This window comes from Ceratotherium simum, chromosome X, assembly GCF_057802395.1.
Source record: "Ceratotherium simum simum isolate JZ-2026a chromosome X, ASM5780239v1, whole genome shotgun sequence".
Lineage (NCBI taxonomy): Eukaryota > Metazoa > Chordata > Mammalia > Perissodactyla > Rhinocerotidae > Ceratotherium > Ceratotherium simum.
In genome coordinates this window covers 117,270,707-117,294,912 of record NC_141940.1, presented here as the reverse complement: position 1 = coordinate 117,294,912, position 24,206 = coordinate 117,270,707, and the positions used below count along the sequence as shown (strand labels likewise).

General features: G+C 39.8%; 1 protein-coding gene across 1 annotated transcript in view; it reads left to right on the top strand.

Annotated features, from left to right (window-relative positions):
- BMX (BMX non-receptor tyrosine kinase) overlaps nucleotides 1–24,206 on the top strand; it is a 51,551-nt gene that overhangs the window by 3,094 nt on the left and 24,251 nt on the right. Inside the window, exons 2-9 of the mRNA XM_004435148.3 lie at nucleotides 4,152–4,298; nucleotides 5,158–5,262; nucleotides 7,397–7,478; nucleotides 11,752–11,871; nucleotides 14,031–14,095; nucleotides 18,209–18,384; nucleotides 22,015–22,080; nucleotides 22,755–22,808. Of these exons, the coding sequence (XP_004435205.2) occupies nucleotides 4,152–4,298; nucleotides 5,158–5,262; nucleotides 7,397–7,478; nucleotides 11,752–11,871; nucleotides 14,031–14,095; nucleotides 18,209–18,384; nucleotides 22,015–22,080; nucleotides 22,755–22,808 (815 nt within the window). The remainder of the gene's footprint in view (nucleotides 1–4,151; nucleotides 4,299–5,157; nucleotides 5,263–7,396; nucleotides 7,479–11,751; nucleotides 11,872–14,030; nucleotides 14,096–18,208; nucleotides 18,385–22,014; nucleotides 22,081–22,754; nucleotides 22,809–24,206) is intronic.

Genomic DNA, 24,206 nt, shown 5'->3' with positions numbered 1-24,206 from the left:
CCATAGGGTGGCTGTGTACTCCTTAGGGTGGGGTGTAACAACCTACCCCACAGGGTAGGGGTGTCATGACCTACCCATTAGGGTTATTGTGATCAGCAAATGAATGCATATTTTTAAGGTGCTTTAAATAGCCCCTGGCACATGGCGAGCCCTCCTTCAACATTAGCTAGGATTAGTATTACTACAATCAATCATATCCTTCAAGGTCCAATTTTAATGCCCTCCCTTCCATAATATCTTTCTTGATTATCTTAAGGAAGAAAACAACTTTTCCTTCCTCGGGACTTTCATAGCAAAAAGAATGGACTCTGCTCTAGCACTTGAGTTGTTTCTCTCCACCTTTTCCTTTTTAAATCATGAATTGGTGTCCATGGTGTGTCCAGTATTTTCACATAAGGTTTCTCATTTAAGTCATGTAAAGTGGGAGAGCTGTTACCCATCTCATTTTATAGATCAGAAAACTAAAGTTTGGAGCAGGGAAGGGGCTAGGTCAGGGTGACACAGTTCACAAATGACAGTCCCGTAACCTCCTCCAAGCCTTCTGAGCCCCCCACCCCACAGCTACCTTACATATTAGTTATGAAACCTCTCTCTCAAACCTGTTCGTTGTCACTCTGGACGGTGGAGAGCTGATCTTTATTTCTGGAACCAGTCACTCCATGTTGGGCATACTGTAGGTTCAAAATCAAGTGTGTTGAATAGACCTGCAGAGTTGAACTCATTACTCTCATGGTATCATTTCCTTATAAATGCTAAATAACCAGAGTGATTCCAAGTCATGTTAATTCAGCACGCACCTTTTATGTATGTTATAGGTTACACAATGGTTGCTGGCTTCCTTATAGAAAATATTGTATTGATTTCTGCCAGGTTTTTTTTTTTCCTCCCCTGCACTTTAATCTCTTTCTAGTTTCATGTGCTTAGGGAAATAGGCAGCCTGGGGTATTTGGTAAGCAAATTGATGTGTCTATTCTATGCAGGTGGTAATATGAGAGTTCAGCCAAATCCCACCAGCTCCTCTATGGAAATAGATTTCTGGTTAATACTGCCTAGGTTTAAGATCTCATTTATTTTGAAAGACTTTTTCTTTTTTACCTTCCTTTAAATAAGGGTAGGCAGAGCCAAGTTTGCTAGTTGTTGAACAGGCATTTGAATCAACAAGAGTACCTGAGCCCTGTAGACTTATTGTCCTAATACAAGGGAGGAGACATTGCATTTTTAAAAATTAGTCATCACCAATTATCACCTCTTATACCGAGAGAGACCATAGAAAGGCCTTCAATTTAGAATCTAGGCTAATCTAGGAGAGGAAAGAAGTACAAGAAAGGGACAGAAGCAAATAGAACGAGAAAGGCAGGTCCAAACTTGAGCAAGAACCAGGTATTGTCTTAGAAGAAACCAATCTGGAGATGACAAAAGTGTGAGTCATCAAAATGGGGTTCTTCTCTTTTGTGAGGAAGCTGGGGAGTCTAGCTCAGGGCGTGGAACTTTGAGGGATTTCAGAGATGTGTGGCTCCACGTGTTTATTATATGGGAACAACAAATTACAGACTCAAATGCACAGTATGTGAACTCATTTTTGTGAAAATAAACACGAGCATGTATATATTTGACAAAATCTACGGGTATGTTGACCAAAATGGTAACAGTTCTTTTCTTTTACTTCTCTGTAGCTCTCAGTTTTGTAGAATAAACATATACCATATATGATTTTTAAAATGAAAGCAAAAAAATTCACAAAGGGCAAGATTTTTGAATGAACAATTTTGTTGAAATTTGACAAATTTTATTGCATCAGATGCAACAATGTGTATAAACCCTTGGAGATTTATTAGAAAATGTGCTCGAGGACTTGGTCCCTTCCTTTCTAGTCAATGTGCTCCTTCCCTTCAATATACAGAAGCAACTTTGTGAATTTCATTTGTCAATGGTTTCTGTGACTCACCATATTAGTTTTTAGATAAAATTCCCCCCAAAACCATTTTTAATGTAACAAATGTGAAAGTTCTATAAACAGAATAGTGTATGGATCATCATGCAGTACCGGGAAAGGCTGCGTACTACCTTGGACATTGGGATTTGCATTTTTAAAACAGCGTTCGTAATGTTACAAATGGATTCAGCAACTGGAAAAAATTTGAAAAGTAAACTTTCTATTCAACTAACCAGATCTATTTAACTAGCACTCTGCTTTGAGGTGTAATGTTTTAGCTGTGGATATAAGACATTTGACTAGAGCATTCACAGTTTTCTCTTTTTGCTTTGTTAGTAAATTTTTTAAGTGTAAAAGGTGAAAGTGCCCTACAATTCTGCCCGGTGTGGTATGGCTCCCCACAGGGGACTTTAACTCACAAGAAGTAGACCCTCCACAGTTTCAATAAGTCTTCAAGCAAATTCTCTTCCGGCCATAGACTTTGGGTGTAGAAAATAATCTTATCTGAGCAGGTGTATGTGTAGTGGTTATGATAGAGGCACAGGTGAAAGATAGACATGCTGCCTGCCTTCCCAGGTCCTGCTGGGTTCGCTACACCCTGATCGCTGCCCCGTCTCTGCGTCTGGGGCAAAGAAACCAGTGACCATGGCGAATAGCACCCACTGTGCTCAAAAGAAACCCAATCCACTTTCACAAAAGAATTATACATTTTTTTCTGGATAAAACAATATTTAAAGCAAAAAGTGACCAGGACTTTATTATATTTAGTAGATAAGATTTCTGCTACTTCTGCCTATAAATCAAACAATGCCCTTAGAGAACATTTGAGGGATTAATAAATAGTTGCCTGATCTCTGTAGATAAATAATAAAAGCTGATTTTCTTGATTCCCCTTTCTAGAGAGGTGTGGTCTATGTCAGGAGGGAAACTGGCTGGGCCCGGCTGGGTTTATTCAATGCCAGGCTGTTTCTTAGTCTCCCTTTCTTCCACTACCCTGCCATCATGGGCCCATCATACTCCTGGGCCAGTGAGAAGTGCCCATTAGTGACTGGACAGGTTCACTTGGCATCCGCCTCCATCCATACAGAGCAATGTCTGTGTGGGTGCTTCCTGATAGAGAGTGATAAATAGGATGCAAATATCTTCCTTTTAGTGCATGACTCTGGCATAGCCAGAGGGAAGATGAGTGATGGTGCCTCAGAGCAGTAACTTTTTGCTTAGAGCTTGAGAGTTCAAGGACCCACAAGTACATTTTGGCTCTATCAAATGTAAGGTAAGTAAAGTTAATTACTTTCAGGTTATCAATAAACAAAGAAAGATGGTAATTATTGGGCATCTGACTGCTAATAACCATGTGATTTCACAAAGCAAAGAAGAACAGAAGAAAGTGTATCTCTTGTGGCCTACTGCTTAACATTACTTCTTTTCATTCTCAGATCTGATATCAGACTGAGGGTTGAAGCAACAGTCCTAGTAGAACCAAAAAATTAGTGCATTTATTTTCCAGAAATAAATTTTCAGTTTTAACGTTTTACGTGGATTTGGAAGGAAAAGCAGGAGTGTTTTTAGTTTATAAATACCAATTTTTTTCACTTCTTTTAAATCTCTTTTGATAGCATTTCTTTAAATGGTTTACTCTCAGAAATATTGAAAATTTTACCCGTGCCCTTTATGTTAAAGATCTGATCATAATCGGGGCTGAGGGTGTCATTTACAATGATATCAGAGTCTCACAGTGGTTTGGATAATTTCGTCAAACAACTGGCCACATTAATGGAGAGAAATTTCAGTTGATCAATTATTTCACACATGGTTAGCTGTCTGGAGTTCAATTTTTAAAAGATTTATTATATCCAATTCAATTCAACAGATGCCTAGAGAATGCTTAAGGAATAAGGAGACTTTTGATAAGATGGTCTGGAGGATAGTACAAATATGGTGAATTTATGGTTCAGAGTGGGAGATGAGTAAAATGCATAAAACGCTGTAAAAAAAATCAACATATTTATAAAGGTCAAAGCCAAGTCAGTAGAAAAAAGTGCAGGTATGTGTGTATTTAAGAGTCCACTTAGTTACGTTTTCCTCTATAATCCTAAATCTAATTTTTAAAACTTGTATTATCCCTGAATGAGCTGTAGTTGAATCAAAATTATGAAAGCTAAAAGAGAACCTAGCTAGATACTGCGAACACTCAATTTAATTATTTTTTTTCATTTAGGACGACAATATGGATACAAAATCCATTCTAGAAGAACTTCTTCTCAAAAGATCACAGCAAAAGAAGAAAATGTCTCCAAATAATTACAAAGAGCGGCTTTTTGTTTTGACCAAAACAAACCTCTCCTACTATGAATATGACAAAATGGTGAGACCCTATTAATTCCATTGTTTTAATACTATTTAGTTTTTTAAGTCTCCACAAAGCACTTAATTATAATGAAACAATATCAGGTTTCTTAACTTACACAGTAAAAATCAACTTGCACTCATCACATTTTCTTTGTTAGCCAAGGTATAATTAATTCAAGATAATGATTTTTAAAACATTGGTTAACTTTACTAAGGCCAACTGTGACTGTAGAATAGTGGTTCTCAACTGAGGGTGATTTTGCTCCATAGAGGACATTTGGCAGTGGCTGGGGACATTTTTGGTCGTCATAATTTGGTAGTCAGGGGGGCAGTGTGATACTAGAATCTGGTGGGCAGAGACCAGGGATGCTGCTAAACATCCTATAATGCAGAGGACAGCCCTCACCACAAAGAATTGTCTAGCCCCAAATAGTGCTGAAGATAAGAAACACTGCCTTAACGCAATGCTGAAAGTAAGAATATTTCTATATAGTTGAGTATTCTATCACAGTAGGAATACTGAAATACTGTCATAAAATTGAGGCAAAATGAAGATGCTTTGTGGAGTTAAATCTGGATTTTCCTGAGTAGATTAATCACATAGGATTGATTTGAAATGTCTTTCAAGATTATCAAACAAATATTAAGGGCTGCTTGAAGATTTGCTTTCGGAGGAGTATATGAGTTTGTGTCCACACTCAAAAAATATATTCTGTTGTCTCTGGATTTTGACTATTATGGAATAATTGGAAGTGATTCTCCCATGACCATTCCATCTCCCAATCTCCTTCCCAAGCATAACCTTAACTTTGTGATTTTCTTTGTGCACCATTGTGTATCGCAGGAGGCATCTTATATTTTGTTTTTTAATTCAGAAAAGAGGCAGCAGAAAAGGATCAATCGAGATTAAGAAAATCAGATGTGTGGAGAAAGTAAATCTTGAGGAGCAGACCCCTGTGGAGAGACAGTACCCGTTTCAGGTAAGCGGAGGGACCACATTCCATTGGATGGATGGCTTTTCTTGTAACATTTTCTATTATGAACTCAATATACCGGGGATAAATAATGATGTTGCAAAGACTCATTAAGACAATGACAAGGCTTGGAACATCCCCAGATGAGAGGTGGGCAGTTTGCTAAAGTTCTTTCCACCACTCTGCCTTTCCTAGAGGGAGAGCGTGTAAGCAGCAATGGCCTGACTTGCCTCGGAGTCTGACAATCTCTTTCATCAAACATTGATGAGCATTTCCAATGTACTGCAAGTACTAGGCACACTATAGGAAATAAAATGCCATCCCTGCCCCAATGCATTTACAGATCATTATAATGCAGTGAGGGTGAGTGTTAAGATGAGGGTCAGCAGAGTAGCCATGGTGCCCCAGGAAGCAGAAGCTTCACTCCTCACTCCAAGAGGTCAGGGAGATTTTCTGTTGGAGGTGACATTGGGGTTGGGAAGGACAAGTGGAGTTTAGCCCAGCAAAACAAAAGAAAGAGCAGGTGTCAAGGCACTGATAGGTGAAATAGTGTGGTACGATAGGAGAGCTCCAAGTAGTCTTTATGAATAAAGCAGCCCCGTGAGAGACCGAAAGAGATGAGCCTGGAGAAGTGGGTAAGGCCACATCATGAAAGGCTTTGCAGAGCATGTGAAGGAATTCTGATTTTACCCTGAAGTATTTTAAACAATGGTATGCTACAGAGAGTGTGCCTACAGTACCCTTTGGAAGTGGCTTGATTGAAGTCATGCCCTACTTTTATTACATCATGAAAGCTTACCTTTCTGATCTAAAGGCAGGCAGACTGTCCTTCAGATGGTCAGACTACCCAGGGCTAATATGAGGGAACTGTGGCCAAAAATGAAATAAAATAGAATAATTTGGTTAAGGAACAGTCCGTACTTCCCACTTTAAAAAAGAACATTATCCAATTGGAAGAAACCAATGGAGCGTGTGCTCATGGAAGATGCTTCAATTTCTTATCAGGCATAGAGTGCTCAAAAGAACGCAGGCTTTGGGCCGGCCCCGTGGCTTAGCGGTTAAGTGTGCGCGCTCCACTGCTAGCGGCCCGGGTTCGGATCCCGGGCGCGCACCGACACACCACTTCTCCGGCCACGCTGAGGCCGCGACCCACATACAGCAACTAGAAGGATGTGCAGCTATGACACACAACTATCTACTGGGGCTTTGGGGGGAAAAATAAATAAATAAATAAAATTATAAAATGGTTAATTTTATTAAAAAAAAAAAAAAAAGAACGCAGGCTTTGGAGCCCCACAGAGCTCTTAGCCCCACTGCCTATATTCGTGTAATCATAGAAAACGAACTCAACCTCTCTCTGAGTTTATTTCTTCACTTGCAAAGTGGGCATAATCATATATTTTTCATAGAGTTGAAATAATATTAAAATATTAAAGTAAGAAAGAGCACAGAAACTTGTAGGTGTTTAATGAATGTTCTATATTATTTACCCACAGAAGTTAAATAAACTAGAGAAGGATCTGGGGAAGACATTGTACTGTTCAAACATTTAAACAAGTATTTTAAGGAGTAGAAAATTATTTATGCTGGGATTCCTGGGGTGGGACGTGCCACAAGCGAATGAAGTACAGGGAGACATATTTTTACTCAATATAAGCATAAACTATATTATGATCAGAATATATGGAAATTGGCAAAGATGGCATCGTGAAAGTAAAGGACATTCCATCCCTGAAGATACTTTTAAGGATAGAGTGGATAAACATTTTCCAATGGGCTATCAAGAAAGTCATGTACTGGGTAGGTAGATGGACCAGAACACTCCTAAGACAACTGTACTGTCTAACATCTTATACTCTTATGATTCTCCATGGTCTAGGGCATCTCTACTGAGACCTCAATGTTCACTGCTGTCAGATGCATCATTGCTGTGATTTTCCAAAGTGTAGAGGTGTCTAGGATAAAACAAGTTGAGGGATGGAGGATAAAAATAACCAAATTTTTTTCATCTAATTCCAGAGCTAATGCATATTATATAAGCAAACTCAACGTTTCTTTCGAATAACAGAAAATTTGCAGTTGCACCAGAGCGAACTGTGATACAATTATATCTAAATGCACCAGATCTTTTCCTTTCCAGATTGTCTATAAAGATGGGCTTCTCTATGTCTATGCATCAAATGAAGAGAGCCGAAGTCAGTGGCTGAAAGCATTACAAAAAGGTAATTTAAAAAGTCAAAAAAAGGAGTCATTGATTGAATTCTTTTGAGGCTTGGTGGAGGAAAGATACGACAGTAAAAGGACGCAATGCCACAAGAGAATCTACTGATTTTCCTACCACCCTCAGAGAGTGTGCCATGCTCATCCTCATTTTGCATTCTCATTGTTACATAGGGGAGGCCTGGGGATCCTCATCCTCATTTTGCATTCTCATTGTTGCATAGAGGAAGCCTGGGGATAGGGTTCCCTTTCCCTGCGCTGCACAGAGCTGGCTATTGTGCCTTCCCAGCAGCTTGGAGGAAGCAGGGCTGCCTGCTCCCCACCCACTGTGCTTGCCTTTACAAGGGCAAAGTCTAGGCCTCCTCAGGTCATGTAGTTACTGTACTTTGGATGTTTACAGAAAGTTATATCTAGTACTTACTAAGCACTTACCATTTGCCAGTTACTGTGTCAAGTACTTGTAAAATATTTTCTTAGGTAATCCTCTTGACAACTCTATGGAAAGGGTAATATTGTTCTCCATTTTCCAGATAAGTGAAGACATGGCCAATGTCACATACCTAATAATGGAGAACTCATAATTCAATTACCCAAACCCAGCTTTTTAACCAGTACAGTAAAATGCTAGGCAAAACCCGGGATTTAATGACGCTTTTATTTAGCGATCCTTACGCTGCCCTGGTAACAACCTTTGGTCGAAGAGAGAGATTTTGTGTTAGTAATTTGGCACTATGATGTTTCTCCCTGCGACAATTTTATTTTAAAGGTGGGTAATGGTGTAAGGATGACATTTAACTCAAATGAATGACTCTATTGGTGGAATTGCAGATATTAAGCTCCCAGATGGGGAAAGATTTTCTTTTCTTTTCTTTTCTTTAAGCTTTCGATTAGAGCTCTTTCTTAGTACACCTCAAATTACACCACTTTAAACAATCACCTACTCCACTTCAATGCAAATACATCCTTTTTTTCACACATAGGGCTTAATTTTCCCTTTGCATGAAAGGATTTAGCAACCTATTCCATAAGATAGTCAAGTGATCCAGTAAGGAGAGAAGCCTCCCTCTTGGTGAAGGAGGAGGGCAGCCCTCTTAGAGTCAGACAAATCTGTATCCAAGTCCTGCTTTGTTGTGGCATCTAATAAAACCATCTAACATCTCTGAGTCTCAGTTTCCTGACCTGTAAAATAGGAGATCACATTTCTTTCCTCCTAGAATGGTCATGAGCCACAAATGAGTGATTCATAAATACATTACAGTATCCTGCACACAAACATGAGTTGCTGTAGTTATAGTGGGGCCTCTAGGAGGAGCTCTAAGATGCTGCTTCCCATTTACTCTCCTTAGGGGAGGTTTCCTGGGGGCAGCTGCTCTGTAGACACCTCCTGTATGCAGCTATTGATCATGCACTAGGGTTCTGTGTAGGTCCTTCTGGAACTTTATATGGTAGACAGGTTTGGGTGGGCCCTAGGTAGCTCATGTGAAGGCATACAGAACATAAAAGGGGAGCAGAGACAGAAACAGAAGTGAATCTCGTAGCCCCTCATAAAACCACAGAGAGACCCTATCACTAGGGCTGCCATATATGCAGCAAGCAATTTGTATCAGTGAGTAATGCTTTGGGATACAGGTAAAACAACACCAAACTGTTGCTGAAACAAATGCACTGTGTTCCTCTCACAAGTCCAGAGATGAGCAAGTCCAGGGTAGTGCAGCAGCTCAGTGAAATCAGTAGGGACCCTGGCTCCTCCTAGCTTTCTGCTTTTCCACCCTTAGAGGCTCTCAGAAAGACTCTGAGCTTTCCCAGAAGCCCCTCTGCAAACTTCTGCTCATGTCTCATTGGCCAGAACTGTGTCTCATGGCCATCTCTATGTGCAAAGGAGGCTGGAAGACAGTACCTGGCTTTTCCAGCCTCTATGCTGGAATGCAAGAGAGAAGGTGGATAGGATCGGCTGTCAAGTTGAAGGTAGCAAGAGAGAAAGAGGGTGGTATCAGCTGTCAGGTTGGCCAACCAACCTACTGCAAGAAAACAAAGAGGTTCTGTCACTCAAATCCTATCCCATACGAAGTTTCACTGTAATATAATGACCCTCTCCCCTTTTTGTGCCTATTATTTGGCTCAGGCATTATAAACTGAGATGGACATTGGAGACATAGAGTTCTCCAGAGGGTAACCTACACTTGGGAGGTTCGGGTTGATTCATTGGGGACTTAAGGAATGTCAGCTACCATGGTTCTGAATTCAGCTGATCAGATGTGGATAAAGTGTGCCCTTCTTTCCAAAAATTAAAACTGAAAGGCTTTTGGCAGGGAAGCTGGCATCTGTGCAGTGGAGTGAGGTAGAAAATCTTGGGGCTGGGTCTCAGATCTGCTCTTTACTAGATTTGTGAACTTGAGCAAGTTACACCACCTCTCTGCACCTCAGTTTACCTAACTCTGTAAGATCCATCATAACAACTCCAAAGTTGTTGAGTAGATTAAATGAGATGATATATGTGAGGGAGAAACATGTAAATGTAAAGTCCTATACACATATAATTTATGAGTTCCTCTTATTGTCATTATTAGACGGTGGGACTGTTGCAATGTGGACTTTTGGACTTGGTTGGAAAAGAATTAGTTACCCAAGAAACTAAATCCATGTAGTAGGAAATAAGAGGGATCTTGGCACACGGAGACTAGGAGCTTAGAGAGCAGGAAGGCAAGCAATGTGCTCAAGGAATTGCAACGACCGTTGTCAAGGTCGGAAACTAGTGTTTTATAATCTTAATTCCTTCTGCTTTTTGTGATTTTGGTAATAATTTTCCTTTAATTCCCATTAATATTTAGTAAAGTTTTTATTTAATGCCAGTGTTTTTGGGTAAGCTGAGCTGAGTTAAACTAAAGGAATGATATCACTAAAGCCCACTATTCATTGAACACCTACTCTGCACCAAACACTGTGCTGGGTGCTTTACATACATTTTCTCATATCCTTCCAATGACCCAGCAAAGTAGTGCTTATTATCTCCATCGACTACTTTGAGTCAGAGTTGTAAAGGAGGAGCAGAATTCTGCTGGGATCAAATTAGGGATCCTCAAGATGAACATAAAATCAAGAAGGAAAGAATTGAAGCCACATATAGAACCAGCCCTCCCCACCTAGTAATTCATCTTGAACTACTCTACTAAGACCTTGTGGGTTTCTCTGCTGTATTTTGAGAGAGGCTAGTTTGTTGTAGACACAGTCTTATACTCCAATATTAGAATTTCATTTCTTTGGATTTCTTTGTCCTATTTCCATGGGTTTTTAAAATATTCACATATTCCTAGAAAAGTAGCCCCATAAACCATTCATTCCTTGGTATGTGTAAATGAGGTCAGAGTCATGAAAGACAAAGAAGGGATGAGATGTTGTTCTAGATCAAGGAAAACTAGATAAACTAAACGCCATGAGTGATTCTGGATTGGATCCTCGATCAGAAAAAAATGAATGATTATAAGGGATATTATTGGGACAATTGAAAAAAATTGAATATGAAATATATATTAAGTAATAGTATTGTTTCAGTATTAAATTTCCTGAATTTGATAATTGTATTATGGTTATATAAGGAAATGTCCTTGTTAACAGAAGTTACATGCTGAAGTATTTATGGGTGACATTAGTTAGGTCATCATATCTGCAACTTACTCTCAAATGGTTAAGCAAAATATAACAATGATAAAAAATTTAAAAACAATATGTGCATACAGAGAGAGAGATAAAGCAAATGTGACAAATGGCTAAAAATGGGTGAATCTGGGTAAACGGTATATGGACATTCATTGTACTATTCTTGCAACTTTTCTGTACGTTTGAAATGTTTCAAAATAAAAAGTGGAGAGAATGTATATTAGAACCTTCTTTTCTTTTTGCTAAGATCTAGTCCTACCCTCCAGCCTCTTTTGGCCGCAAGGGAACACCACGTGCCATAACCCACTTACTTCCTTTATGGATGTATTTCTAAAATCCTAACACCAAGCTGATCTGTACCTGCATTTTCTGCTAGTTTTTTTTTTTTTTAAGACAGATGTAAGTTATTGTGTTGTTCTTGCTATACGCATGGTTAGACTTTTCTTCTTGGCTTTTTAACTTCTAAGTGAAAGACGTATCCTTTGGGAAACATTTGCCCTCACCCTGGTTGCTGGCAAAATGAGGTTTTCATTGTTCTGTGATAACAGCACTTACTGAATGTGTTTCTTCTCTTGGGCCAACGTTTACTCACCTCGTGTTTTCTTCCTGCCTGCTCCCCAGAGATAAGGGGCAACCCCCACCTGCTGATCAAGTACCACAGTGGGTTCTTCGTGGACGGGAAGTTCCTGTGCTGCCAGCAGAGTTGCAAAGCAGCCCCGGGATGTACTCTCTGGGAAGCATGTAATGTGACCCCTCTATTGGGCTGGGCCCTGGGTGGATGGTGCCCCATTAGGCAAACCTGCCCCATGCCAGAACAGCTCGCCAGTTCAGGAAAATGAGATGTACCAGATTGGTTGGCATCATGAAAATCCAGCCTCGAAGATGCTATCTGGCAAATGAAGTCCAATTCTAGGGTCAACTGAGTCATGTTCATTAAAATAATAACAATATTAGCATCTGCCATTCTTTCGTTTCTTGAGAAATATTTTTTAAATTGGAATCATGAATCAAGCGAGGAGCTGTTTATTACCTCCCATAATTCTTCCTAGTTTAAGATAAACTCCAAATAGGTAGAATGTGGTGAACATATCATCATGATTCATAAACTAAAATTATAAACTAAAAAAACCAGCATCCTTTTTAAAAAAATCAAAAGATAAAATTTAAGTAACACTTTTAATCACCACATATACTAACATGCTGGATGGCCAAGTTTTAAAAGATGTATTTCAAGTGGTTTGCCATTCTGTAAATGTTTGTTGATTTCTTAATAACATCAGAGAAGGTAGTGAAAAGTTTGCTTTAAGTACAACCAGATTCTATCCAGTTATACTCCTAGGGCAATCTTCCTGAGACTTTATCCAGAGACAGAGAAGAAAGCCCACTGAGTGGCTCTGAAGGGATAACGGAGGGAAAGAATTATATTGTTTTCTACTTGTGCCCTATGGAGTCCCATTCCTCCACCAGGATACTTACATGAGGCAGTCTTTTATATTTTAAAAGTGTATCATTCTTGAACAACATGAAGTCGTCAATAAATAAAAAGGAGAACTTATTTTAGTAACAATTTTACCAGCCTGGACAAAATATGCTTGGATTACAATGACTTTAAAGAATTGATTGAGATCAGCTGCATAATAATACTTCACGAACTTAAAACACACAGGAACATGAAATATCATTCAAATTCACTCCATAGAGTATTGACACCTGACAATTATCTTAACGTTACTGATAATTTTACAACAAAATCAATGAATAAATATTCATTGTGTTTTCCATCTCAGACTGCACAATGAACGTTTATTAATCTCAATTAGATCACATTGCCCTTTGTATTCATGAATTATAATGATTTAATGAACTATAGAGAATTTACTATATGTAGATCTTCCCTCCACTGTGAGGAGCTGAAAAGTAATGTCTCCTTACAGCATTAATCACTTCCCCCAATTACTCTGTCTACGGTCTGGCATCATTACCCAGCAGGCCAGATTCCAGCTCTGACCATGCCCTAACTCCCTGGGAAAGAGCAGGAAAAAGGCCAGAGCGAGCACTGCCTTGGGACTATCTTCCTAGGTTCCGTCTGGATGGCACCTGCCATGTGTCCTGGGTGCCACAGGCTCTTTGCCAGCCTCTGAAGAAAACTACAGAATATAGCGGTGTTACGGCTCATAAGCAGCTGGGATATTGTCTATCTGCCCAAGTATAACTAACTCCCTTGGCCTCTTCTGCTGAGCTACGGGGCAGCCCACGGGCACTGCTGCTAGGAAGGAAACAATTGAGTGTCTTTGCTTCCTTCTGTCTCCAAAATGCCCCAGACCACCATCTTTCCAGGGTACATGGCCTACACGTAAGTTGAGCATGGCCACCCCACATATAAGGCATATAATGGCTTCACACTGAGGGCCTGGACATCTATCTACATGTGTGGGTAGAAAGAGAAACCAACAATTATCACAAGTACAGGAAAAAAAAGCATAGGATAAGTTTGTTCACTTATAAAGTAGCTATTTATAAGCATCCTGTATAAGCCAATCAAAGAGGAGTCAGACATGGATTCTGAATCCTAGGGTCGCAGGTACTACCCAACGAGATTAGATATCTGTTACTCAAATACAAAGTGGAAATGTGGTATAAATTACTAGTTTATAGGCTTTAGAGGAACCTTAATTTTTTATCCATTTTGGGAGGATATTGAAAATCAATGGTGGAGAAGTGGTGTTTGAGGTGGATGTTATACAGGAAAGCACCAGAATCACTCTAGATGTTGTGTCTAAATTCATTTAATCTGGAGTGTTGCTCACACAAGCTAGTTCATTCTTTTGATTTGTAACATTGCGTGTTTTGATTTATTTTATTTACAGTTCCTTCTGACATTACTTGGTTTTACTTTTCAGATGCTGATCTGCACATTGCAACCAATGAAGAGAAATACAGAGTTCCCGTCTTCCCAGACAGAGTGGTAAGTCAACATTTAAATTTTTGTTCGTAGTCAGAATATATTAAATAAACCAAGAGTTGCCAGATTCAAGACTAGAAAGCATAGGCTTTATTCAGACTGCTCAGCAAAGAGAGAAAAAACGTGAGCTATCACCAATAGCAATGGCAGTATCAAATAATAAATTCAAAGGTAGAACCATTTATATTTTTGCATTGAATAACTGGGCCTCTTTCTAAACTGTAAGCACATAAATAGTCACCAAAAACTGGGTGCATGTGGGAGAAGTCCCTAAGACGGCATCACACATAACAGGCAACTATTGTTAGCTGTCATTCCTCTCCTACCACCAGCATGGTCAAGACTGCCTCACGTAAGTGTCCTGGTGAAGCAATGGGGCCCCACAGGGCACAAGTGGAAAACAACATAATTCTTTCCCTCCGTTATCCCCTCAAACCCACTCAGTGGGCTTTCTTCTCTTTCTCTGGATAGAATCTCAGGGAGATTCCATAGTTTTCCAGTCACTCTCAGATGACATAAATTTTCCTAATTACTAGTAGTCATGAGAACAGCCTCTAAATTGTCCCAACCAGTGTTGGGACATAATCATACTACTCCAAACAGCTTTCCAAGTTAAAACCGTTCCCCTTCACCCAGCTCAAGTCTGCATCAGAGGGCAGCCTACTTTGGGGGAGGGGTCATGGAGAGACTGAGATTTTTGACCCTTTCGGGGTTGGGGCCCAGGAAGAGGGGGTCAAATGAAAAAGAGACAGTCATATGTGATTGGTCCCATCATGATTTGGTAGTGGTGCCTTCTGGGTGAGACAGTTTTCCAATGCTGATTCTTTACCTTATGGGAGACTTTTGTGGGTTTCCCAGTGGGGTACAGATCCAAATGTAGTTTTATGACAGAGGAAATGTCCTGACCTTTAGTTCTTAGGTTTCTAGCCCTCAGTCTTTCTGCTGGGTCAATTTACCAATCTGGGGCAGTTTCTTTCAAGATAGCTCCCAGCCAACCCTCTCCCAAGGGTGGAGTTGGCCTACAGGAAAACAAACAAAACCTTGACTGCTCTGGTTAGTAAAACTGTCTGTGGCTCACTCTCGAAGTACAGGCTGCTGCTCTCCTTTTGCTCTGCTTTCTTGGGTTTATAGCCATAGCCTCCTGCTTTTAGGCTTCTCAGGTAGGTGTCAGCCTCCTCAAATGCCAGGAGACACGTAAAATCGCCTTCCAGTGGTCCTCTGGAAGCTCACCTGAAAGCAAAGGAGTGTCTCCACCCATCCATCGGCTCTGTGGTATCTTGGGTACTTATTTTCAGCTACACACATTCACACACACTTCCTCCTATCTTTCTATCTAAGTAAAAACCACATAGTTTTTGTGAACCAACATGAAGGGCAAAAGGAAATCCACTATTGTAGTAGGTTGAATTGTGTCCCCCAAATTTCATGTTCACCTGGAACCTCAGAATGTGACCTTATTTGGAAACAGGGTCTTTGCAGATGTAATTAGTTAAGAACTGAGATGAGATCATACTACATTAAGATGGGCCATGAATCCAAAGACTGGTGTCCTTTTAAGATGGGAGGGCACAGAGAGATACACAGAGAATAATGCCATTTAAAGACCTAGGCAGAGACTGGAGTTCTGCTGCCACAAGCCAAAGAATGCCTAGAACCACCAGAAGCTGGAAGAGGCAAGCAAAAATTCTCACCTAGAGCTTTTAAAGGGAACATGGTCATGCTGAAACCTTGATTTTGGACTTCTCGCCTCCAGAACTGGGAGAGACTAAATTTCTCTTGTTTTGATCCACCAAATGTGTACTAATTCATTATGGCAGCCCTAGGAAACTAATACACGTATTAAGGTTTGGGTATTTTGTTTTGTTATCAGCAACATCGCTGTTTTGGTTTGGATACATGCTTTGGTTCTGAAGCTTGAAAATTACGGCCCTGTAAAACATCTAAGAGCAATGTCCGGAATAAGCAAATCTATGGGGACAAAAAGTGGATTGGTGGTTGCCTGGGGCCAGGATGAGCATGAGGATTGACTACAAATGGGCACGAGGAATCTTATAGGAGTGATAGAAGTTTATTAAGACTGTACTGTGGTAATGGTTGCCCAACTTGACAAATTTACTAACAGTCATTGAATTCTACACTTACAAAGGTTGAATTTTATGGTACATAAACTAAACTCCAATAAAGTTTGTTTTAAACAAATCTAAGAGTGGAAGATAATTTGGGAGCCAGAAACCATTGCATCTAGTCTCTGGCAAGGAATTCTTTGGGAAATGTTTTGAAAATTATCAGTCATGCAAATCAGTGGCCAAGGGTTCCTAAGTCTGTTTTGATTATAAGCTGCCCTAAGGGATAAGGGATCAGACAGAGTATCTTGAAAAGCATGTTTTTCTTTGTTTTGTTTTTACCAGAGCATTCAATAGAGGACTTACTTTATGAGCTGAGGAAAATAAAAATCTGCTTTCTCGCTGTTCTGTTCTGATTTCCATTTAGGGAACATTCCACGGCACTTGTCTTTAGAGAGAACCACCTCACAGCTCATAAACAGCAGTGTCCCGCGTAACTGAAATTCCCGGGATGTCAATCCCTAAAAAAAAAAGTAAAATACAGTATGAAAAAATTAAATTCAGAGCTTGTATATATTTTTATGTGAATTTTTAATTGAAGTATAATATGCACTTAGAAAAGTATATAAGTCCTAAGAGTTCAGCTTGATGAATTTTCACAAACTGAACACATCTGTATAGCCCACACTCAGATTAACAAACAGAACATCACAGAACCCCAGGGGTACCCTCATGTTCCCTTTTAGTCAGTACATCCCACTGAGAGACTTCACTAGACTAACTTATAGCATCATGGATTATTTGCCTGGTTTTGACCTTTGTATAAATGGAACCATGAAGTATATAGTCATTTATGGTCTTCTTTTGTTCAGTTTATGAGATTTGCCCATTTTTTAGTATGTGGTTGTAGTTTATTCTCATTGCTGTATAGAATTCCATGTGTGAATATACCACTGTATTAGTTTCTTATTGCTGCTGTAACAAATTACCATACATTTAGTGACTTAAAGCAACACAAATTTATTCTCTTATAGTTCTGAAGATCAGAAGTCTAAAATGGGTCTACACAGCTGTGTTCCTTCTGGAGGCTGTAGGGGAAAATCTATTTCTTTACCTTCTCCAGCTTCTAGAGGCTGCCTGCATTCCTTGGTTTCTGGCCCCTTCCTCCATCTTCAAGGCCAGAAGGGTAGCATCTTCGTTCCTCTCAGATCTCTGCTTCTATCCTCACATCTTCTCCCTAATCTCTGACCTTATTTTCTCCCTCTTATAAAGGCTCTTGTGATTACATCTGGCCCACCCCAATAATCCAGGGTAATCTCCCCATCGCAAGATCCTTGATTTAATCACATCTGCAAAGTCCCTCTTACCATATAAGGTAACATATTCACAGGTTCCAGGAACTGGGACATGAACATCTTTGGGGGGACATTATTTAGCCTACTACAACCACAATATGTTTATTATTTTATCCTTTTAATGGGCATTTAGGTAGTTTCCAGTTTTTATCTAATTGAAATAATTCTGCTGTGAACATTCTTTTATATGTCTTTTGATTTCATTGCTGGATATGTGTATAGATTTTCTGGATCACAGAGTATGTGCACGTCCAGCTTTAGTAGATTCTGCAAACAGCTTTTCAATGTGGTTATACCACTTCATACTCCATCCAGCAAATTATGAGAGTTCCAGTTGCTCCATATCTTTTCCAATACTTAATATTCCCCCTTTTCTTTTTTTTCTTTCTTTTTCTTTCTTTCTTTCTCTTTCTTTCTTTCCTTCTTTCCTTCTTTCCTTCTTTCCTTCCTTCTTTCTTTCTTTCTTTCTTTCTCTCTCTTTCTTTTTCTCTCTCTCTTTCTTTCTGTCTGTCTTTCTCTATCTCTCTCTCCCTTTCTTTTTCTTTCTTTCTTTCTTTTCTTCCTTCCTCCCTTCCTCCCTCCCTTCCTTCGTTCTTTCTTTTCTTTTTAATTTAAGAGCTGATATACTTTTGTTGTTAGTTCCCAGTACATGAATCTGTGCCTCATTGTGATATATTAAAATCTCTTGTCCTCCAAAGCTGAAGATTCCTCGAGCAGTTCCTATTCTCAGAATGGATGAACCATCTTCAAGTATGACTTTAGCCCAGCATGACAGTGACTCAAAGAAAAACTATGGCTCCCAGTCAAATGTCAACATGCGGTATATTCCAAGAGAAGACTGCCCTGACTGGTGGCAAGTAAGAAAACTGAAAAGGTAAACTCAGCTTTTAGTTCCCCTGTCCAGCATATAGGATAGACATTACCTCACTGCCTTGGACCTCAGCCCCAAAGCTGTCCACACAGGTCTTAGCTGAGATAGGGCTTTCCTCTCAGAAAATGTTCAGTGCTTGAGCCAGAAGTCTGGGAAAACAGTGGCCCCACTGGGACCGGGCAGCATGGACTTTCCTTTTAGATTATCCTATCTAATGATCTAAGTACAGTCATGCACCACATAATGACATTTTGATCAATGATGGACTGCATATACGACAGTGGTCTCATAAGATGGGTATCATAGAGCCTAGGCGCATAGTAGGCTATACCATCTAGGTTTATGTAAGTACACTCTATGATGTTCGCACAATGACAAGATCGCCTAATGATACATTTCTCAGAATGTATCCCTGTCATTAAGTGATGCGTGACTGTAACACTTGAACATTTTATTCTCTCTTCTTTCTTCCCCACCATCCCCTCAACTAACTTCACATTACAGAACTCTAAATCTTTAAAATATATCCTTTATATGAGAGAGAGCTTAGAGTGGGCTTACTTTCGTAATGTGCTTCAGGCATCACTGGCCAAATGACAAGTAGCATTTGAAGAAAGGCCATAGCTTACCTTCTCAGGATGTCCACCTTCGCCTCTCCTGGCGTGATTAGTTTTCTCACGTTTTTAAGCCAAAAGATGCTACCTAAAGCCAAAATTGAAACTACCTTGCAGGCAGTACTAAAATTGTGTGTGTCTCTGGGGTCTGGCACAGAGTTGGCTCCACACTTGATGCTCAATAAATATTGAATTGAATTGCAAGATGACAATAGAGAAAGGGTTAAGTGACTACCCTTCCTTATCTGCTGCCTCATACTTCCCCCCTCTCATGTTGTTCACTATCTGACATCTTCTCACCCAGTTATTAGCATCTATACAGGGTACCAATGTCTGTCTTTCCCCACAATGGATGTAGAGCATCTCTCTGACTCGCTGTGTATCTCTTTTCTTTGTTTTCTCCCTTGTGCTTTTATTCTTTCCATCCTCATCATTTTTACCTAAAGGAAATGCCTCACTGTAGTGATGATACAGCCACAGGGCCATATGGAACTTGAAAGAATATAAGTGTATTCTTGCAGTTGTTTTCAGTATAACAAGTCATGGTACCTTTCAATCTCAAGTGGAGCTAGAATCCAAATATATTAATCTATATCTAGTGCCTGAGGGGACGGGTTCCATTTATTTGCCTGCAGCCCGGTGTACTTGTGGAAGGACACAATCGATAAGCCCAGAACCAAGAAGAATGGGTGTCATGTCAACTTTGTGCCAGGTCCCCTCCCTGCCAGGATCCCCAGGGATTCATTGAGGGAGTTGTGCAGTGAAACTGACTGACTAGTTTTCAAATAAGTACTCAGCACTATTGATTCACATGGGGTTCCTGCAGAGCTGCCAACTCATGGATTGCCAGATCCTATCTTTATTTAAAATGTTGATATGCTGTTCATCATGGATTTTTTGCATCAATGTTTATTTTTTAAAATATTTCATTAAGGGACCACCCCCGTGGCCTAGTGGTTACGTTCAGCACATTCCACTTTGGTGGCCTGGGTTCGCAGGTTTAGATCCCAGGCACAGACCTACACCACTCATCAAGCCATGCTGTGGTGGTGACCTACATACAAAATAGAGGAAGATTGGCACTGATGTTAGCTCAGGGCAAATCTTCCTCAAGCAAAAAGAGGAATATTGGCAACAAATGTTAGCTCAGGGTGGATCTTCCCCAGGAAAAAAAAATTTATTAAAACACTACTTATCTTGATTACCAAGTTTTTTGACACCCCCTTTGACTTTGCACCCAAGATTTGCTCCCAACCCTGGATTTTTCCCTAGAACTTCAGAACGCTAGTTGTCCGAACAAAAGATTGATTAATCGCTTCTTAGCATGAGCAGCATTACATGTGTGAGTGAATTATTATCATTGCTCAAAGGGCTTGAATTTTAAAAATGCAGTCATGTTTCTCAGCTCATATAAATAGATAATACTTTTTATCAACTTTCTGTCATTCATACTTGTCTTCATCTGAGCTGCTTTGCAATCTTTATTTTTTTTCTGAGTAGCAAAATAATTCATGCTACCATTAAAGCATTGCAGAACATTCAATGTACATTTCTCTAAAATGTTTTCTATGCTCATGCCACCAGATATATAGAATTAAAAAATCAAGTTCTCACCACACGGTGTTCTTTGCCACTTGCTCTTTTCACTTAACATCTTGGACATTTTTTCCGTTTGAATATATGACTATATATTTAATTTTTAATTAAAAAATATTTTTAATTGTGGTAAAACATAACATAAAATGTACCATCTTAGTCATTTTTAAGCGTGCAGTTCAGTAGTGTTCAGTACATTCACATTGTTGTGCAACCGACCTGACTATTCTGAATGTCTGCATAGTATTCTATTATGTGGATAAATCCAAGAGATGTGCTGTTGGTGGACATTCTCCACGTGTTCTTAAAAACAACAAAAAGGCTAAATAAATTGCATAGCATTTTTAAATAAGAGTTTTCTCAGGAAGAGATGAAGTAAAAAAGCTCCGTTAGTGAGCGAGGCTCTGTGGGAAGGCGGAGAGGGAGGCATTCCAGTGTCGAGGGCTTTTTCCAGACATTCCTTGAAATGGAGCCAGAGGAGCACTTCCTTGTTAAGGAAGCTTGTCACTGTGAAGTGGGATTTTGAAAAAGAGCCTGGGATATGAAGGCAAACAGGAAATAGGTCCTGCATTCCAAATAAAACACCCTTTGGACTTGGAGAGGTAAGCACCTTCTCATGCTCTGCTTAACACCCAAAATGAAAGAGATCAAGTGATGAGTGGCAGAGAATGATGAAAATCTTGCAGATCTATCTGTGTCCACATGGAGTTAAAAAATCAGTATTTTCAAGGGCCGGCCCCGTGGCCTAGCGGTTAAGTGCGCGCGCTCCGCTACTGGCGGCCCGGGGTTCGGATCCCAGGCGCGCACCGACGCACCGCTTCTCCAGCCATGCTGAGGCCGCGTCCCACATACAGCAACTAGAAGGATGGGCAGCTATGACATACAACTATCTACTGGGGCTTTGGGGAAAAAAAGGAGGAGGATTGGCAATAGATGTTAGCTCAGAGCCGGTCTTCCTCAGCAAAAAGAGGAGGATTAGCACGGATGTTAGCTCAGGTCTGATCTTCCTCAAAAAAAAAAAAAAATCAGTATTTTCAAGACTTCTAATTGCAATCACAACAGCATAGAGGAAAATACCTTATCTTAAAATATATGTGACAAAATGCTTGCATATCTACAAGAAAATCGAGGCAAACCCCGCCAAGATGATTTATTAACCCAAGTTTTCTGTTGTTTGGGGTTATTATGAGCCATTATTAAGAATTCTCTTTTGTTTAGGAATACCGTCAAACTACTGCTTTTTCTTGGAGTCCCTGCGAGGATGAAAATGTGAAAATGACTCATTAGCTTAAATTTCCAAACCAAGTGAAATGTATGGGTCAAAATGTTAAATAAAGCTAAAACATATCTAACGAAATTACTTTTGTCATTTAACATTTATAAATAAACGTAAATTTATGAAATGTATCTTTTTTTGTAACAGTGAAGATTTTGCATGCAGTAACCAAAGGGAAAGAAATGTAAATCACAGCACCTCAAAGATGTCATGGTAAATCAAATTCAGATATTCCTTTACTTCCATTTGCAGGAAAACTAACCAAATTTGCAATGATTTTGCACCTAAACTTTACATTTAAAGTAAATATAAACCGAAAAAATCCATCTAGTTTGCCTCTCTGAACCCTTAAGCTGGTCTGAATCCATGACTTGTGGGTTACAGTTTTCCTCACACTGGTTTTTCTGATTCATCTTTCATGATCTACTCTGGTGTCAGCATGAACATTAATATACCTGGCTCAGGCATCTCTAGCAGGAGGAAAAACAACCTTGAGTTGAACAACTCTTCCCTAAGAATAGCTCTATACACAACCTGAGATTTTTTTTTAACTTTATACCCCAGCTGTCCCTGAAGGCATCTTCATCTATTTCATGAGCACCCTCTTCTTAAGAGTCAAAGAAATCCGTGTTCCTGGGGGCCTCCTGGGGACCTCCTGGGGACCTCCTGTATCAGAGTCATTTCTCATTAGACTGGGCATGAGCTCAACTTTTGAGTGACTCTCTCTTCACTTTACTGATACCTTCCCAAGGGCAAAAAGGGAAACCTAACAGTCTGAATTTTATTTACATGGATGAAAGCAGGGTGGGATTTGATATCGCACTGCTAGGCACTTGGATGATTTCTGGGTGGTTTTTTGTATTCATGTTGTTTTCTCTCTTCTTAAGGGGATTCCCTGAGTCAAGTTCATCTGAAGAGGAGGAAAACCTGGATGACTATGAGTGAGTTTTGAAAGTCCTCTGTGTTCCTCTAAAACTAAACATAGATGTTTCTATTCTATTCTTCCCCAAAGGCATTAAAATAGATGGCTCAGACTTGCTCAGGGGGCCATATTTACATGGGTAAACTCATGTGAGGTTCTGGGCCATTTATCTGGATGGCAGGTGACAATGAGCTGGGTTGTTACTAATGAAAATATTTTTCCCCAATGTGGATTATCTACATTGGCTGCACATATTCATTAGATTTATTGTATACCTGGTGTCCCCTTCATTTCACCTTGTCTTCATAGATATAGCATAAGACATTTCTGCTGATTATTTCTTCCCCGGAGACCTCTCGCCGGATGATGATTGAAGGCTGCTATTAGCATTGAGTCCAACTTTTGAAGTTATTTATGATTCAGTAATTTTATAAGGTAGCACAACTGAGACTTGAACATGATAGCATTTATATTGAGAGATTCCTATTCCTAGGGTGACCTTATTATTTAACATCTAAAGTAGACACTTTAGAGAGAGAAAGAGTGCACTGTTAATTGTTATACCTGGACATCAGGCATAAACTGGACTCTTCTGGGCAAATAAGAATCTGTGATCATCCCAACTATACTGAGACAGGTTGGTCTAAGTGACCATTAAGGTCCTTTCCAGAATCTAAGATTCTACCATTCTACTTATAGGGACAAATGAGTCTCCTGGACTTAAAGATTGGCATTAAGGAGAGGTGGAAGTAATAAGGCATACTGCATCTCTCAGACACCTGTTATCCAATGGCAACCAATTCACTTGAACACTAGGATTACGCATATTTCTAGTTCTGTTCTTGATCTATTGGCTATAAGTGCAAGGAAAGCTTTTATAAAGTACATACCACTGTTTCAACTTTTCCTCTTACCTCTAACCCAGCCTGGCCCTAGGCTTACCTGTCACATTGGGGAAGACATGCCATACTCCCCACCCCTTTGCATCATGGTCTCTTCACCATCTTCTAGCTCCTCTTCAGCCCTGTCTTCTTCCCTAACATCTACCCTCAGGCAAGCATCTGATGGAATAATTCAAACTAAGGCATGAAAGACTGAGAAAGACCAGCACAAAAATTATCCAAAGATAATTGCACTTTAACAGATAACAAAGACTTAAGCCAATGGGAATGAACCTCTCATTGTGGATTTTAGTCTTTAGCATTTAGACGAACTGGAAGTCTTTCCTTGGTTCAGAAAACTCAAATCTGACCATATAGACAGTCTCTATCTCCATCGTTTCTAGAATCAAATAGTGTGTGAGAGGTGTACATTGGAGAAATGATCAGGAAGGACCTGGCATCTTCAAAGTCAAAGAGATGCTGAAAGGAGATCAGGACTACAGGGCTATGTGATCTGGGGCTCAGCCTTCTTACTC